Source organism: Eschrichtius robustus, chromosome 2 (assembly GCF_028021215.1).
Source record: "Eschrichtius robustus isolate mEscRob2 chromosome 2, mEscRob2.pri, whole genome shotgun sequence".
In the NCBI taxonomy this organism is placed as follows: domain Eukaryota; kingdom Metazoa; phylum Chordata; class Mammalia; order Artiodactyla; family Eschrichtiidae; genus Eschrichtius; species Eschrichtius robustus.
In genome coordinates this window covers 64,065,803-64,084,429 of record NC_090825.1, presented here as the reverse complement: position 1 = coordinate 64,084,429, position 18,627 = coordinate 64,065,803, and the positions used below count along the sequence as shown (strand labels likewise).

Genomic DNA, 18,627 nt, shown 5'->3' with positions numbered 1-18,627 from the left:
TTTATTTACTAAAGATGTGTAAGATGAAATGTTTACATACTTTATTTAATGTGCTGTCTTTGTTTTTATTTTAATTAGTATTTAAGAGTTGTCACAGGCTAACTGGTGGTGAGGTCCAAATCCCACTTGTTCCAATTAGTGAATTGTCTTGCCACAGGGGTTTCAGAAGCCTGGCCCTCGTGTGACTCTCTCTGATGAGCGGTGATTACCAAGGGCCAGGCGGTAGACCTCTGAAAATATAATGAAGTGAGCCATGGGAATTCCTTGCATTTTTTTCTTTTTCTCTACTCATTAGCTAACTCACATTTTATGTTTCCCGTGTTCCGATCTGAGCCATGAAGGGCCCCCTTCTCTCTCTCAAACTCTCCTTGCTGGGTGCTAGCCAGCCAGTGTCCAGGAGGGCCCACCCTTTATTTGGCAGTGGGGGCATTGTTTGGCACAATTCATGCCTTGAATCAATGAGGCAAAGGGGGCCCTTGCTTCATTTTGTGAGATGGTGAAATCCATATAAATTCTATAAACTTGCACTGAAAACACACAAATAGATAACAAGCAGGTGTCCTGTCAGCATGATGCAATTTAAAAACAGTACATTAGACTCTTGAACAACACAGATTTGAACTGCATGGGTCCACTTGTATGTGGATGTTTTTCAACAGTAAGTTCTACAGTACTGCACAATCTGCAGTTGGTTGAATCCTCAGACGTGGAGGAACAACATATATCACATGACCATGGGTACAGAGGGCCAACTATAAGTTATATGCAAATTTTCCACTGGGCAGAGGGCTGGTGCTCCTAACCATCACATTCAAGAGACAACTGCACTAGAAACCAAAACGTCAAAGGGCATGAGGCAAAGTATCTTCTGAATCGGGCTGAGAAAACACTCCCTGACCAGACACCAGAGTGTCTGGTACCAGAATGCTGCTTACTTCCAGGGGCACCTGCCATTTACTTCCAGGAGGTATCACCCCAGCTGAGCCAACTCCACTTACAGAGAGGGCCCTGTGAACAGTGCTCCCGGGTGGCAGGGGACAGTGGCCCTGCCACAGCTCTAGTGCCCACAGTGGGTGCTGTTGCCTGAGAGATGAGGGAAGAGGGGAGCCCTGCTTGATCTCTTGTGCCGTGCCCTTTGTAGATCTGAAACAGCAGATGTTAGCGGTACGCGTTAGTTTGCTTTGATCTGTATGCCCGCCCTCCAGTTTCTTCCCTTCCTATGTTCCAATTTCAAGGTTTCAAACTCCAACTCCAAAGAATCAGAAGGCGTTGTAATGATTTAAAAAGTTGGTTTTAAAAAAAAATCCTTGAAAGTCATTACCGAGGCCACTGAATTACCTGTGCGTGCTTTGAGACCCAGTGACGGAGGACGTTCAGTACGCGATTGGTGGCTGTTCTACGTATGATAAACTCTTTGTCACATGTTCTCTCGGTGTTGTTAAATCCTTAGGAGGAAAAGAAACACACACATGTTGTAGTTAAAGCCACTCCCCAGGGACCTGGAAAAGGTCACTTATTTTGGGACATTGGTTAATGAAACTCACAAATGACACATCTTGGCAGAGGAGCAAGTGGCTTCAGACTGCTGTGGGTTCTGCTTACTTACCTATTATACCCTCAGCAGCGAGGCCACCACATAGTTACAGGTGCAATTAAATGAATAATGTGCACATATTTGTTAAAGGCCACTGATTGAAGCTAAAGCCGGTCTAGTGACACTTCCATTTGTGCCTGTCTTGTTATATAATATAAAGCCAAGAAGGAGTTTTAACAAAGTGTTTGAATCAACATTAGTTTATACTTTTGCTCCAAAGGCATTATATAACCACAAACATGTTCAATATCTGTAGATGGATGAGCCTTGGCTCACAGATGATACAAATACTTTCTTGTGCACCCATGTATTGAGAAGCAGTATAGCATAGTGGTTAAGAACATGAACTCCACAGCCAGACTGTCTGGGTTCAAATCCCTGTTCTCCTACTATGTAAGTTATGGCTCCTCTTTGGTGACCAGTTTCCTCATGTCCTGCATGGGATAAGTGTACCAACCTCAGAGACTTGTTTGGAGATTAAGTTAGTGCATGTTAAGCATTTAGAATGGCACTTGAGAAAACAGTGGGAGCTTATTAAAGTCACCAATAACCTCCATGTCTCTATACTCAAGGGATATCTATCATCTCTCCATAGGAAATCTCATCTAATGATCACCTATAAAAAATTACTCACATATTTATGTCCCAAGATTTCTTCTCCGAACTCTAGACCCATATATCCAACTGCCTCTTGATATTTTCCTCTTAGATGTTTCAAAAACCTCAAACTCAATATGTGCAAAAGAAAAACCGATGGCCTTTCCACCAAACCTTGTCCTTTTCCAGTGTTCCCCATCTCAGTAAAGGAACACCATCAGCCATCCAGTTACATAAGCCTGAAACTTTGGAATTGTTCTTAGACCATCTCTCTTCTTCTCCCTGATAACTTTACTTGCAAAATAAATCTCAAATCTGTCCATGTCATCATATCCACAAAGCCAAAACTGGCATCGAGCTCCAGCAATTATCATCTAGTCCACTGACGATAGCCTCCTAACTAGTTTCATTGTCACTCCTGCCTCCTCAAATCTGTTCTCTTTTCTGAAGTCAGAAAGATCTTCCAAAGGGCAAATTAGATGTGTCATTCCCCTGTTTAAAGCCCTTCAATGACTCAGGATAAATACAAAACTCCTTAACACAGCCTACAACGTTGCCCATGGTTTGGCTCTTAGCTCCCTCTCAGCCTTTTCTGAGACCATATTCTTCTCACTATTTCCTCTTCCATTTAACCACCCTTCTTTCAGCCCCTCATCCTCACCCCAGCGCCTTTGCATATACCGTCTTTCACTCAGTGAAAGCCACTCTTATTTCACTTCCCCAAATGAGCCCTTCCTGGCTTGAGCTGGGTAAATCCCCCAACACACATCTCACAGCAACATGCACGTTTACTTTCTGACACTTGCTACATTTGCAATTTTACATTTATTTATGTGATTATTTGTGTCCTCCATGAAGATAAGGATCAGATATGTTTTTGCTGAGCGTGAGCACATATGCGGCATGTAGCAGATGCTGGACACAATATATATTTGCTGAATGAATGAACAAAAGCTTGGATAGTAGGAACTAACTATTTATTTGAATATGCTACAAATGTAAGGATGATTCAGTGAAAGACTGAACGAACAGTCATCAGAACCCATGAATGAGTTAGACGAAAAAGTCCATGAGCTTCTAAAGGGCAGGGACCCCTTCTCCATACTCCTCTTTGACTGTAGACAGGCATCTTCCACCCACTAGCAGACACTGTCAGAGGACGATGATGTGGTCTTGGCAGACTAGATATCTTGAAAAAATCTTTTGCTATTAGAAGCTTAGAAATTCTGGGTAAAATATAATAAATATCTTTTTAAATGCATAGCTGAGTTCTCAAGAAAATAAGGAATTTTCCAGGGTCAAACACACAGAGAGATCTGAAAACCAGAACTAAGCCTCTGAATTATTGCTGTCTGCCTTAAGAGGAGAGCCGTTTACCAGTCTTGGTAACAGGAGACGTGGATTGTAAATCCACGTGATTCAGGAGACGAAGGCCCAGGAAGTGTGAGTGACAGAATTAGAACTGAGACTCCCACATAAAGTTGGAACTCTCGAAAGACCATCCCCTCTGCCCAAGAGAGGATTAGGAAAAGAAATTCTCCAACCTGCAAAAGGAGACAGTTAAGAAACTTGACTGTCTTAGCCTGGATCTCAGTGAGGGTGAAACAAAGGCTCCCTGAGAACTGATAACCACAGGAGCACCTCATGTAGGTTTGAAGCCCAGATTGAACCACTACTGGCTGGCCCCAGCCAGGGATAACTCTGGAGGCCCTGACAAAAGCACACACAAAACCTCTCCGGAGGGACAAACGCTCTCCCTCAGCCTATACTGGATGACCAACAAGAAAGGCCTCTGAAGAAAACCTCACAATCCCAAAGTACAAAACACACAAGCCATCCACCATGAACACGGGTCTGTAGACACAGGGATCAGGAGCTCCCCACCTCACCCCCCCGCCACCACCACCACCAAGAATTTCAGAAACTAGAACTATGCAATAGTTCTAGTTCAAATATCCTAAAATTAGGATGTTTATAAAGTCTAAAGATATAAAAGTAGGAACTGAAAACATGTGAAAAGAATTTAAAATATTTCAAGTCAAATTTTACAAGAACCACATAAAATGTCTTCAAATTAATGGAATTATTCTTTCAATTACTGCTGACAAATAGACAAGTTGAAATTTAAAACGTGGATAGATATTATAAATAAATACAGGTTAGACCCAGTTGAATAAAGAAAGAGTAAACTGTAAAGAGATCTGAAAAATAGATCTGAGAAAATTACCCAAATGCAGTACAAAGAGCTAAAGAGGTAGAAAACAAACACATATATATGGAATGTAAAAAAAAAAAAAAAAAAAAAAAAAATGGTTCTGAAGAACCTAGGGGCAGGACAGGAATAAAGAACGCAGACGTAGAGAATGGACTTGAGGACACGGGGAGGGGGAAGGGTAAGCTGGGACGAAGTGAGCGAGTGGCATTGACATACACACACTACCAAATGTAAAATAGATAGCTAGTGGGAAGCAGCCGCATAGCACAGGGAGATCAGCTCGGTGCTTTGTGACCACCTAGAGGGGTGGGATAGGGAGGGTGGGAGGGAGACACAAGAGGGAGGAGATATGGGGATGTGTGTATACGTATAGCTGATTCACTTTGTTATACAGCAGAAACTAACAACGCTGTAAAGCAATTATACTCCAATATAGATGTTAAAAAAAATAAAAAAGTAAAGAGGTAGAAAACAGGAAAGAGGGGAGACTGGCTGTCTGATTGGGAGCGTGGCCCCACGTGCTATATTACAGCAAGACCATCCGTATCAGCTGAGCACATGAGAGCACAGTTAAGGCAACTTCAGTTAATGACTGGGCAGCAGCCCCGTTTATAAAACTTGATCTATCAGGATTTACTACAGGTATGCCCCTCAGATAGATAGTTTATGTATCTGGTTTAGGGAATTTCTAAATTGGTGGTTTAAATAGAATTGACAGAGTATTTCTAAGATCAAAGACCTCCATCTGTTGATCAAGCAGTGAAAAAGATTCCCATTTTTCACAGATTTTAAAGCTCTGTGATCAGAGCAACAATTTTCTGCAACTTGTCAGATTTCCTCCTTATTGCAAACCACCATCTAAGCTGGGGGCTGCTTGGGCAATATTTATTTCTGAATTTAAACATGAACCACATAGCGAATTGGTGGCAATATCCATGTAGAAGGCATTCTGTCATAAAATAATGGATCTACCCCCAAGAAGTTCTTATGCCATTTTTTGGAAGAGCAAAGTGTCACAGCACAACCAAACTCCACAGACACCAGGAGAGTTTGTTTTACTAACATCACACATCTGGAATACTGTCACCCCGAGATTCCTGTCTTTCCAATTTATGCATGTCTTTTTTTCAGTTGTAGGCACTGGTCAAACAAGCTAATTTGGGTTAAAAAGCCATCTGGAAAAGTGATAAGAACCAAATCACCGTATGTGTGAATTTAAGAATGAGATTCAACTTTATGGTCCTTCCCCCAGACACCTTGTGAGTCATTCTCTCCCTTATAGCAATTGGTAGATGCAACATCTCTCTGATTGAACTATACACTCCCTGGTGAAGGGATTTTATCTCAGGCATCTTTGTAGGCCCTTCAGCTTTGCACACAGGCACTCAGCAGTTATTTTTCGTAACAAAAATTGCAGCACTCCCAATGAAAACTATTTGAAAGTGTCTGCAGATGCTATGTATCTGAATTAAGGGCATTTTCCCACCATATTGCTATGATGACTATGTATTTGAAATCTATCACAAGCAGGACATACAATAAAGTAGTGGGGAGGGAGGCAAGGAAATTTTAAAATAGAGAAAAGGAGGAAATTTTTCATTTTATACTTCAAATGATGTGATACTTAGCTAACTTCACTGCCTACTTTGTAAGAGGCAAGTAAAATAATGGTGAGATGGAAATAAGATTACATGTAGGTGGATTATGGGCTTGTCCAGTTAGAGCTGAGGACAAACTGTCAAAGACAAGGAATTCTTGAACATGGGAAGGTATTTTAACATCTAAAGTAGATCGCCAAGAAGTGGACCATGGAGTTGTTGTTAATGCCAACAAAGCATCTTTAGGCCATCCTCTGACTTGGTGAGGAAAGTTAGAGTACAATCAGGAAGAGCCAAAAAGCACAGAGATAATATTGATGTCAGTGGTCCATGGTGATGGGCTGCCTGGAAGGAAAAGTAAATGCTAACTATTGGTTACTTTAACCACGCTTCTAGAACCTGTTTCTTATTGTGAATAATTTTATCCCCAGTACCTGGCATTGTAGGTCTTAATAAATTTAGGCTTATTGAATGCATTGAGATCACGTTAATGACTATATCAGTGAGGCAATTAAGAAAAATGCCACAACAGTGATGAATAATTTTTTACAATATACAAATGGGACTCAATCTCTCCAATAACATCAATGTTATCCATGTGCTTTACTTTGTCCAGTAGATATCTTTCTTTAAAAATCATGTGCAGTACAAAATCATATAATTGGTTTGTACATTTCTGTATTGGATTACAACTGTATTTCTACTCTGGTTGTTGGCATGGAAAAATCGTTCATATTTATTGTTTCTTTGTGCCAGGCATTGTGCTAAGAGCTTAACAAGTGGTCTATATTTTAACCCTTGAAATAATAACAATTGGCATTTATTGCATGCCCACCAAGTACCAAATATAGGACCATGAGTAATGTGGCTCCTTCAACAACAACAGCAACAAAGTAGGGTAAATGTTGTTTTCCCCATTGACAGACAAATAAACAGGAAATCAGAGAGGTTAAGAAACCTGACAAAGGTCACAGAGTTAATAAGTGGCAGAACCAGGACTTGAGCCCAGGTCTGTCCACTTCCAAAGCCAGAGTGCTTTAAATTATACCTCATAGCCTGGATACAAAGTTTAGACTTTAAGTTTTACTTGCAAGTTGGTAAATATTATTAAAGCTACAAGAGAAGATGCTATTTGACTATTTTGAGAAAGTACTTGCTGTCCTCTTAATTCTCTTTTCTAAATTTTGAAGAGCAATAAGAACATAGCACCGTTATAGAGTTTTATACGGTAATGGATTTTAAATGAAAACTTTTATTTATCTAACTGGAATTTAAATTTTCTCAAAGTGTACTCTTTCCACAAATTCATTACATTTCCTATGTGACCATTATATACACCAGGGCTTTTAAAACTTCCAGTCATGATCTGTTAATGGGCAGTGAGATCAGTTTAGTGGGTTGTTATCAGCATTTAAACAATGAAATAGATGAAAACTGAGTAGACTGTACATAGTGAGAGTGAGTATTCTTTAGAGAAAATTTTGTACCATTTGTGTGTGTGTGTGTGTGTGTGTGTGTGTGTGTGTATCCTGGGTCAAAATGTAAAATGTATGAGAGTGGGTTGCAATAAAACAGTTTGAAAGTGACTAATACAGACAATCTGATTATTAGCACTATGTTTAAACCACCTGCATTAATTTCCCAGAAATTCTGGATAACAAAGTCCGTTCCTTACTCTGAAACATGTCTGAAGGAACAAGCAGAGGATGCTCATCCTCTTATGGTCCCCCCTTTGTTTCTGTCACTAAACACTCTTCCCATTCTCCACCCAATCCTCCAGGTTGTCCACCTCTGCCTCATTCCTTGGTTTCTGGTCTGTTCTTGAGCTGACTCCATCCAGTTCTCCCTCCCTCGGGGACATGATTCTCTCCCACAGGTTTTTCTACATGTTCCAACTTGACACCTCCAGTTCCACCGTTTCCCCAAATCCCTCATTCCTTGTAAGAAATGCTTCTTACAAGATATTTCCATATTAATGACACATTCTTCTCTCATAAATAACATATCCCAAAATCAAATTTATTTTTTTTGCTCTCAAGCGCCTCCCCACCCTACCTTTCCTGTTGACTTAATGGAACAACGATGGTTTCCACTTCTCAGGTGGGAAACCTCATGCCTCTCTGTCTCTCCTTGCTTTTTCCCATTAGGTCAACAAATACTGTTAATTTTTGGTAGCATCTGTCAACCTATGTTCCAGGTTCTCTGTAGGTATTGGGTGAACAAGAGATGTGGTCCCTGCTCTCACGGAGCTGGCTCTTTAAATGGGGAGAAGATAGCCTCCAAACAAGTAAAACACCAAAAATGTGTAATTCAAAACCCTGCAAATGAGCACGGTGCTGTCTCTTCAAGAGTAATCTCAAATATCCCTCTAATTTGTTACTGCTCCAGCACCAAGTACTTCTAATGTCTCCGTATTGTCCACTGAACCAAGTCTAGAATATTTTCCTACATATGAAGAGGTTTTATTAGCTAGTAAACTGAAAAAAAAACAGGCTAATGCAGACAAGCAGATTTGCACGTACACTGTGCTGAACATTGTGATAACAGTATTCACTGAGTCTATAAACTAACAGACTCATTCTTTTTTTTTTTTTTAAAGAAATTCACGTTCTTTTATTTATTTATTTATTTATTTATTTATTTATTTATTTATTTATTTATTTATTTATGACTGCGTTGAGTCTTTGTTTCTGTGCGAGGGCTTTCTCTAGTTGCGGCAAGTGGGGGCCACTCTTCATCGCGGTGCGCGGGCCTCTCACCATCGCGGCCTCTCTTGTTGCGGAGCACAGGCTCCAGACGCGCAGGCTCAGTAATTGTGGCTCACGGGCCCAGTTGCTCCGTGGCATGTGGGATCTTCCCAGACCAGGGCTCGAACCCGTGTCCCCTGCATTGGCAGGCAGATTCTCAACCACTGCGCCACCAGGGAAGCCACAGACTCATTCTTGAGAGATGATCTAGAATAGCTACGCTTATGGAAACTGAACTTTAGTCTGTATATGGTAGGAAATTTGGTATAGTAATCTACCGGTGCATTCAATTACTCCTATTTTAATGGACTCTTAGTTGGCAATCTTTTGTTTGCAAAGGGACAGAACACCCAATTCAAACTCGCTTACAGTAAAAAGGGAATTACTATTTTATATATCTGGAGATAGTTCTAGATTCAGATCCTGTTTGATTCAGAGGCTCATGTTAGCCTGGCCTATGTCTACTTCTCTTTAGTGCTTTAATTCTGCTCTCATTTCCAGGTAGCAAAAATGGGTAAGGCCATGCTAGACTTATAACCTCATATCACACCATCCAGAGGATGAGAGGGCATTCTTTCTGGTACCTTCCACTAAAGATAAAGAAATTTGTAACCTAGAAGTCCTTCAAAACATCTTTGCATTTCATTGACCCAAACTGCATCATCCCCCTTCCTCAAACTCATATCACTACGGCAATGGTGGGGGAGGTGTCAGAGAAGGCAGGGAGATGTGTGTGTGTGTGTGTGTGTGTGTGTGTGTGTGTGTGTGTATGTGTGTGTCATGAGGAGGTAAGCGCCCACTCAAAGCACATGGCCAGAAATGTGAAAGGACTAATGAGGCAATGAACAAATTTTGCATAGCGGGTTTTAAAACAATTTTTCTGTAAGTGTGTCCTTATCCTTGGGTTGTAAAGTTCTTCTTCTTACTCAGTTTAACCTGAGATTTTTCTCTAAGTGCAATTAACTGTAATAATGAAAAAAAACACATCCTTGTAGAATGAGGAAAAGAAGCTCAGCAGGTCTATCATTATTTGTGATAAAAAAAATACATGAAGAACGGCAAAATCAGTATCTTCCCTTTGCTTTCACCTTTCAAGAAAATCAGTAACTGAGACTGTCAGCTGAATTGTTCTCATGGATTTTTAAAAATATGTGCTGTTTAGATTCTTGAAGAAATGATTATATACTAAGTTTAAAACAAAACTTATTGAGAACCATTGGGTGTTACTTCTTTTAATTCTCACAATTGTATAAAATATATTCCTCATTTTTACAGATGAGGAAACTGAGGCTCAGAGAAGTCCAGTAGCCATCTAAGGTCACAGATGGTAAGAGCAGAGCCAGGATCTATGGTGAGGTCGTTGGATTCTAAAATCCAGCCTCTTCCCACTGAAACACCCTGTCTGAATGCCTATTCACAAGAAGCGCTAGTTGCCCGTGTTTATCGCTATGTAAGCTCCAGCCCTCCCATTGCTGCCATCAGCTTTTGTGCTGGTGTAAAGACGCAACAAGGTCACACAGCCAGTATGGAGGGTGATGGTGACTTCTGACAAAGAAGAATGGGGTCCTTTGAGGAGTCGGCGACAAGTGAAGCCACAGAATAAGCAAATTTAAATGAGTTTTCAAGAAAACTGCTGAGACAAGAAGGAAAGAGACAGGCTAGAAACTGAGAGGGGACACAGGTTTGTGGGAGACAATAACTTGAACCAGTTTGAAAATTAAAATATGGCGATATATTAAAAGAAACCAAGAAATGTAATACTCTTGGTCAGAGTTTCTTGACAGTAAAACCAGTATTACCCAGGCCTTTGAAAATACAGTAAATGCTCTAGAAATAGTTAACATAAAGAACACCAAAAAACAAAAGGAACAAACTTTAAATTTCCCAATTATTTCTTTTTCTGCCCAACTTTATAACCAACTATCTGAAAAAAGAAAGGAGGACGATTTTTCTGTACGTTATCTGAATTCTCTGATGGGCATCTGCTACCTCTTCTGGATAAGAAGCAGCTCACCAGTCTGATGTGGAACAATATTCCTATCCTTGCATTAGGCAAAATTTCCCCACAAACCAAAATAATAGTAATTTTCCAAATCCTTCTACATTTCTTTCTACAGAATGCTACACACACATCTAGAAATGCTTTTCCACAGGGACAGGGATGGGACAATGAGTGATAGTTCCTGACCCCGGGAGGTGTGTATAAAGCGTGTAAACAGTTGTGAAGGAGCATGTGCCTATGTGTGCAAAGAGCGGGGATGGCTACAGAATTAGCTGAGCTATTCTGAAGAAGCCACTGCAGAGAATTTTAGAGATGGTTGGGGAGGGGGGATAAAAATAGGCCATTTTCTCCCCCTCAATTGTTAACATTGGAATGTACACAAAAAGTTTCAATGTATAAAAGCACTAAATTTTGCCAGTAGAAAATGAAACATACCTTGGGAGGGAGGGTGGGAGCCACAAAACACAAAGGAAGCCCATTTTACCAGACACAGAATACTGACTGTCTTTGTGCCAATCACTTTCATAGGAACTGGGGTACAGAGGTGGACAAAGGGAAACTAATTAGCTGCTTACAGGAACTTACGTTCTACTGGGGGAGACAGAAATAATAAATAATAAATCATGTCAGTGGTATTATTATCTACATACAAATGAATAAGGTAAATTCAGATGTTGAAAAGAAGAGCCATGTGGAAGGTAAACAGGCTAGTGTGTGTGCGTGTGTGTGTGTGTGCGTTCGAGAGAGACACACACACACACAGAGAGACACAGAGAGAGAGACACACAGAGACAGAGAGAGAGAGAGACACAGAGAGAGAGAGATACACACACAGAGACACAGAGAGAGACACAGAGAGAGAGAGAGAGACTCACAGAGAGAGAGAGAGAGAGACACACACACACAAACAGAGACACAGAGAGAGAGAGAGACACACACACACACCCAGAGACACAGAGAGAGAGAGAGACACAGAGAGAGACACAGAGAGAGAGACACACACATACACACACACACAGAGACACACACAGAGAGAAGCACAGAGAGAGAGACACACACAGAGAGAGAGACACACACACACAGAGACACAGAGAGAGAGAGAGAGAGGACATTTGCTAGGCTGGGTTGGGAAGGCCTTTCTAAGGAGGGGATGGAGACAGGTGAGCTGGGACTTGAACAATGAATAGGAAATGGTCAAATGAAGATCTGGGGGAAGAGTGTTTCAAGCAGAACGGTGAATGAAAAGGCCACAAGACAGCTCAGCTTGACTGAGGGCCAGAAAGTGTCCCAGTGTGGCTGAGGCCCAGAGAACATGGGGCCCGGAGACAGGAGATGAAGCTGGAGGGCGGGCAAAATCACCAAGCATCTTTCAAGCCAAGTGAAAGAGCTGGACTGTGTTCCCTGGTATTGGGAAGCCGCCAGAGGGTTTTGTGCAAGGGAATCATGATTTCACTGACACTCTAAACAGGTTCCTCTGGCTGCCTTGGGTAGTGTGGACTGGAGGGGGCCACAGTGGTGTGGGAAAGACCAGGTATGAGGCTGTAATCCAGGTGATGCAGGTTTGCACAAAGCTTGTGGCAGCAGTGGTAAGAACTGTTGGAGATGGAGGGGCTAAGACTCGCTGATGGACTGGATGTGGAGGTCTGTACTGAAGTGAACAGTGTTTCCCCAAATTCATGTTCACTCAGAACATGTCAGTTGTTATTTTATTTGGAAACAGGGTCTTTGCAGAAGTAATCAAGTTAAGATGTCAAACTGGGTTAGGGAGGGTCCTAAAACCAATGACTGGTATGGTTATAAGAAGAAGGAGATTTGGACACTGCCACCGCCAGAGGGAAGAAGGCCCTGTGACAACAGAGGTAAAGAACAGAGTTATGGGGCCACAAGCCAGGGAACACCAAGGCCTGCCAGCAATCACCAGAGGTTGGCAGAGGCAAGGCGGACTCCTTCTCCAATGCCTTTGGAGAATACAGCCCCACTGCCATCTTGATTTCAGATTTCTAGCCTCCAGAACCATGAAAGAACACATTTCTGCTGTTTTTAGCCAACCACTTGCGGTAATTTATTACAGCAGCCCTAAGAAGCCAAAACAAGGTCTAAAGGAAAGAGAGGAATCAGGAATGGTTCCACTGTTTGGGGCCTGAGCAGCTAGGTTAGATGATGATGCCATTTCCTGAAATTGGGGAAGGGTAGGTTTTAGGGAGAAAAATCAAGAGTTTGCTTTTAACCTGAAAGATGTCTCTTTCAGACATCTAAGTGGCAATATCCATGAGGCTCTTAGGCATAACAACCTGAAACTCAGATAGAAAGGCTCAGACTGGGAACGTAAATTGGAGACTATCAAGCATTTACATAGTACTTAGAATCATAAGGCTGCATGAGCTTACTTAGGCAGAGAGCGTAGACAGGAAAAAAGGCCACATGCAGCCCTGTGATCCCACGACCGGTAGAGATTTTGTATAAGAGGAGCCAGCAAATGAGACCAAAAGGGGGAGAAGAGCAAGGTGAAAGGAAAATCTGGCACGTGTGGTGTCATGGAGACAAAGAGGACAAGTGTTTCAACGTAGAGGATGCGATCAGCTGCCCCAAAGGCTGCTGAGAGGCTGACTAACATGAGGGCTTTGGCTTCAGCAAGATGTAGGTCACAGGTGACAAGAGTCATTTCAGAGTGAAAGTCCAAGAGGATAGGTTGGGGGGAAATGGAGGTGATGAAGTGGAGACATTAAGTATGGCTCACTCGTTCAAGACACTTTGCTTTGAAAACAAGCAGCGAAATGGAACAGGAGCTGGTAAAATGGGTGATATAAGGACACGGTGGCATGCTGATGGGGATGATTGGGTAGAGGGGGAACTGAGGATGAGGGAGGAAAGGGTGGTAACTGCGTGAGAACACTTCTCGAGCATGTGGAAAGGGAGGGGTGGACCCAGCAGCAGGGCAGGGATGATTCTTCCAGAACCACTGGGAGAAGCCAGAGGATGAGTCCAAGCGCAGTGGGCTGGTGAAACTAGTGGAGGAGAGAGGTCATCCTTCCTGTTTTCACTGTGCAAACAGTAGGAGAGAAGCTCCTCAGCGAATATGGAGAGGAAGGTGGAGATGTGAAGACAGGAGAGGACTAGAAATCCTGGCGTGTAGGAAAGTGACTTTACTAGGATTGCCTGGCAGCCCAGAACACCCATTTGAGATCTGAAGACAAAAGGTGAGTCCAGGCAGCACAATTTTGCAGGCCTCTCAAAAGAGCAGCTCCACTCTATGTGAATACCAAGTCCATCTGATTCTGTCAATGTTCAGTTAAGGTCCTGGTTGCTCCAGGCTCCACGCCTTTGATCACACCATCAGAACTTGCCAGGCGGGCTTCTCCCAGAGGCGGCCGCAGAGAGGCGGAGGGGCAGAATGCAGGCTTTCAAGCCTGCAGCCGCTCTGTGGCCTTTCATTTAAAATTCTGTGCGTGCTTTGAAACTTACAGAAAGCGCAGCAGGGAGAGTATCACTGCCATCCAATTGTGTACTGAAGTGTGCAGTTTACAGACCTCTCCCAGGATTTCAGACAGACTCTGAGCAGCTTGCTGTATAATTCTACTCCAGTGAATTAGTTTAACAGTGCTGACGGACGGATGATTCAACCCTGGTCCCTTAGGCCAACAACTTCAGATCCATCACCTTAGCTGCCGAGGGCAACGTCAAACAACTCACAATTCTGATAACGGCGCAGTATGGCAAGACTCTAAGCACACGCTGCCGGGATGGTCCCATTCCTTCACCCTCAGCACGCCTCGCCGCCTGTGACTTGAAGACTGCAGGGACATCAGGAGACACCGAGCTCCCCTCTTCAAAATCTCTCTGCCACTCCATCCCCACTCTCTTCTTTCCTCCCAGGAGAGAGCAGCAAATGTGATAGAAGAAATAACAGACTGGGGATTTTTACCTTATCTTACTGAGTGGCCTTGGAAAAGTCCCTTTGTCTCTCAGGGTCTCAGTTTCCTCTTTGGTATCATGCGGAGCTTATCTAGATGCCCCTAAAGTCCCTTCCTCAGGGCCTCCTTGGATAAAGCTCAGGTCTCCCCACCACGTGTCTGACACCCTCGCTTCCCTGGCATCATCAATTACCTGCCCCCACCCCTTCCCCCATCTTTCCTCTAGCACCTTAGTCTCCACGGATCCCTCCCCTCTGCTTCCAAAGGCCTGTCCTCAACGCTGCCACTCCTTCACATGTGACAATGGATACTGTGTCTTTCTTGCTTATCCTAGGTATCCCTAGAATTGTAAGTAGGCAAGGGCTTTTGGCGGAGAAATAAAGTGTCACTTTGCCCCAGTAATCCACCTTTGGTCCTGAGCGCTTCTTGGTCAAGTAGGGCAACACCAATTCCATACATCTGATTGCATCTGTGATTTTACATAAGGCCCCCTTATGACCACAGCCCCATCTCTTTTCTTTGAGGTTCAGTGACACTGAGGTACACCAGGTGGCCCCATGTGGCACAGACAGAACCAGGTCAGACTGTAGGAAAGGATGCTGGGGCTCCTAAGAGTCAAGTCACCAGAAGGAAGGAGAAGTCTGAACTGATACCCAGAATAAGTCCCAGAGCTTAGGGAAGGTGTAAACCACGTGGTCTGAGCAAATCAGCAGAGATCTGCACCGGCCCCAGGGGTGGCCATAGAGAAGGGTTCACAGGAGCATCTCTGTGAACTGGCCAAAGCTTCCACATCAGCAGCAGAGGCACCTAAGACCAGCGAGTGGGGTCTTGATGTACTTAGAACTCGACATTTGATCTAGAGAAGCACCAGGCAAGTGAGGACAGGGAAACACACCACCTGCAATTCTTCGAAATATTCCCAAGGAAGTATTTGAAAGATGGATGTTCCAATGATAATCCATACTGGATGCAAGGTGGAAGAGGCAGTTCTTAAATTGATTTAATTCAGGTATAAGAAGAAATCAGGCCTCACTTTGAGGTTCCAGGCTGAAGGCCTGGGACATTGTGTTATACGTTTACATGTCTCTTCATGTAAAGGGTCTTAACACACAGTGGGAACTGAGTCAACCTGTTTAATTGTTATTATTTTTTTTATTCCAAGATTTTTTCATTCACTTTATCACTGTGGATAAACATACCAACATAGACTGGTTCCACTTATTGGAAGACCTTGGAATGTCCTGAGTCAGGAGATTCCTGAACTTCCCTGCCTTGGAATTTACCACACTTTTCTTCCCATCCCAGCCTCCCCAGGGCCTGTAACCACAAGACTTGAGGTGCCGTAAAGTACTTTCAGTTTAGTAACTGAGGACTCGGAAGAAAGGCTTGTACACAGCTGTGAAACCTTCAGCCCCAGGAAACACCATCTGCGTGAAGGCAGGGTTGCACTGGGCCCTGTCCTTGCGGCTGGAGAGCCATGTCTCCGCAGAGTGTTTCAGACAAAATCTATTTGTATCATTTCAATGGAAGATGGCTGCTCCATGCTCAGTGTTGAAAACTTTCCAATAGATTACTAACAATTCTTAAAACGTGTTTGAAAGCTTCAGAATTCCTCTTTGCCCTACCCAGACACCTTTATCTCATCTACATAGGACTTTAACTCCCATATAGGAATTTCATAGGGAACTTCTTCCCTCCAGAATCCATACTTTGCTGATCAGATCAACACTTGCTAATTGGTGTGCAACTGCCAGAAGGTACCAGAAGCTCCCCAAGAATTCCATTCTCTATTCTGTGTTACTGTCACTATTCGTCAGGCTAGAGAAAATCCTTTTTTAAAACCACAAATTCTGAAAGTATGTACTTTTTAACTTCCCAAGAAATGATTCAACAGTCTAAAAATGATTCAACAGTCTACCAGATACTTCTGCAAAAATATTTTCTACCAAATCAAGTCAAAGTATTTGGTTAATATAAATATGAATTAACAAACCATATTGATTCCTAAACTTCATGAAGGTTGGACCTATTTTGTCATCTAACTTGGCCCAATTTTAAGGCCAGAGACCTTAACTCACCCAGTGAATAGTGTGGTGTAAAGTCGTTTTGGTTAGAAAAATAATTTTCCAAAGGTAAACTAACTTCTTGGACTTGAGGTTCTATTGGAAGGCTGTAAAGTATACTAAAGCCGTGGACTAAGTGTGAGCGTGGCTGAGAAGTCACCTTGTCCAGAAAAGAAAAGATGGCCCTTGTGCTCGTCTCTCAAATTCAAGACAGCGACTCTGTCTTTCTCATCAGAGGTAGAAGGCCTCTGGATTAAAAGGTCTAGGGAAATATGTTACAATGCAAGCATCATTCTAAGAGTTAAAACATTATGGTTATTGTTATTTTATAGCTAGCATTCATTCAGTGCTCACTTATGCCGGGGACTAAACTCATGTAAGCTTTCCAACAATCCTAGAAGTCATTTACCCTTGTTTTACAGAAAATAATAATGATTAAATAAAAATAATAATAGTAATAATAGCAATTATTTATATAGTGTTCATTATATGCCAGGCACTGTTCTAGCACTTTACACTTATTTAACCCGCACAATAACCTCATGAGGTAGCGGAGTTTTTGCACATACAGTGTCATCAGGTACCAGTCACATCAACTACAGATGTGACTGCAGCAGTCCTAGGTTCTAATTTCCCCAGCTTACAAAAGTTCCCCAATGAGCTAACACATCCTGGTGCCATCAGCCAAGCCCAGCTCTCTGATTACACATGATCTCATGCTGGGACACACGTTGCATCTGTACTTCCCAGGTCAGAAAAGAAGTGCTGTTTATTCTCAGCACAGGACTTGATGTGCACTCATATACACATAACTGGGGTCCCACACGGACACTCTAATTGCATGTTTCTTTTGTAGCTAGACCACATGTTGCGCAAACATTGCTTTGCTTGAAGATATTTCAAATTACTGAGTTTGGTGGTCAAGAGAGGTGCATTTAAATTTGTGAGAGCACGTTATGTGCCTATGGACTACCTCATTTTTGCATATTCTTCCAAGACGGTTGTTCATGTCTGTATTTGAATTAAGATGGTTTAAAATGAACATTTTTTTTGTAAGCATAACTAACTACAGTAAGTCCCCTACATACGAACCTTCAAGTTGAGAACTTTCAAAGATGCGAACGTGCGTTCCACCAACGTCAGGCGTGAGTGAAACTGCAGCTTGCCCTCCGTCTCCTATTGCTGACGATCCTTCGGCTCTACCATCTCCCACCTCCTCTCCCTCCTCCAGTCAGTAACTCTTCTTGCCTGTTCACTCGATGCCAGCCCCTGCATGCCAGCTGTTGTACTGTACTACTGTACTTTTGAAAGTACTGTACAATTTAAAATGTTTTATTTTTTGTGTTTGTTTTTTATGTATTATTTGTGTGAAAAGTATTATAAACCTATTATAGTACAGTACTATATAGCCAATTGTGTTAGTTGGGTACCTAGGCTAACTTTGTTGGACTTACGAACAAATTGGACTTACGAACACGGTCTGGGAACAGAACTTGTTCACATGTAGGGGAATTACTGTACATGTAAATGCCGAAGATGGAGAGGAGTTCCTTCATGTCCTCTGGGGCTGGAAGGCTCAAAAGTATTTGGCTAAAAATTGCATTTCCCAGGCTCTCCTGCAACTCAGGTTCTGAATGCAAATTAGAGCATCTGCTCGGGGCCTGGAAGGTGGAAATGAGACAGAGGCCATTACCACTGCAACAGCCATTTCTGCTGGCAGGCATGGCCACGGAGGCCAGCAGTGCCCCAGCCCACAGGGGCAGCCTCCGCAGAGGCAGGCCGCAGTTTCCTGATCACTGATGGAATGAAGTCAATGTCTTCTTGGGTCAGCAGTTTCCCGAGATCTCCTGTGTGTCCACCATCCAAGGACAGCAGAAGCAGCAGCCCCAGGTGGGCGAGT

General features: G+C 42.8%; 1 protein-coding gene across 5 annotated transcripts in view; it reads right to left on the bottom strand.

Moving 5' to 3' along the window:
* The window catches only part of RASGRF2 (Ras protein specific guanine nucleotide releasing factor 2), a 229,668-nt gene that overhangs the window by 53,769 nt on the left and 157,272 nt on the right, over positions 1–18,627 (bottom strand). For all 5 annotated transcript variants that reach the window (XM_068535591.1, XM_068535592.1, XM_068535593.1 and 2 more), the window contains one exon: positions 1,339–1,445. In XM_068535591.1, the coding sequence (XP_068391692.1) occupies positions 1,339–1,445 (107 nt within the window). The remainder of the gene's footprint in view (positions 1–1,338; positions 1,446–18,627) is intronic.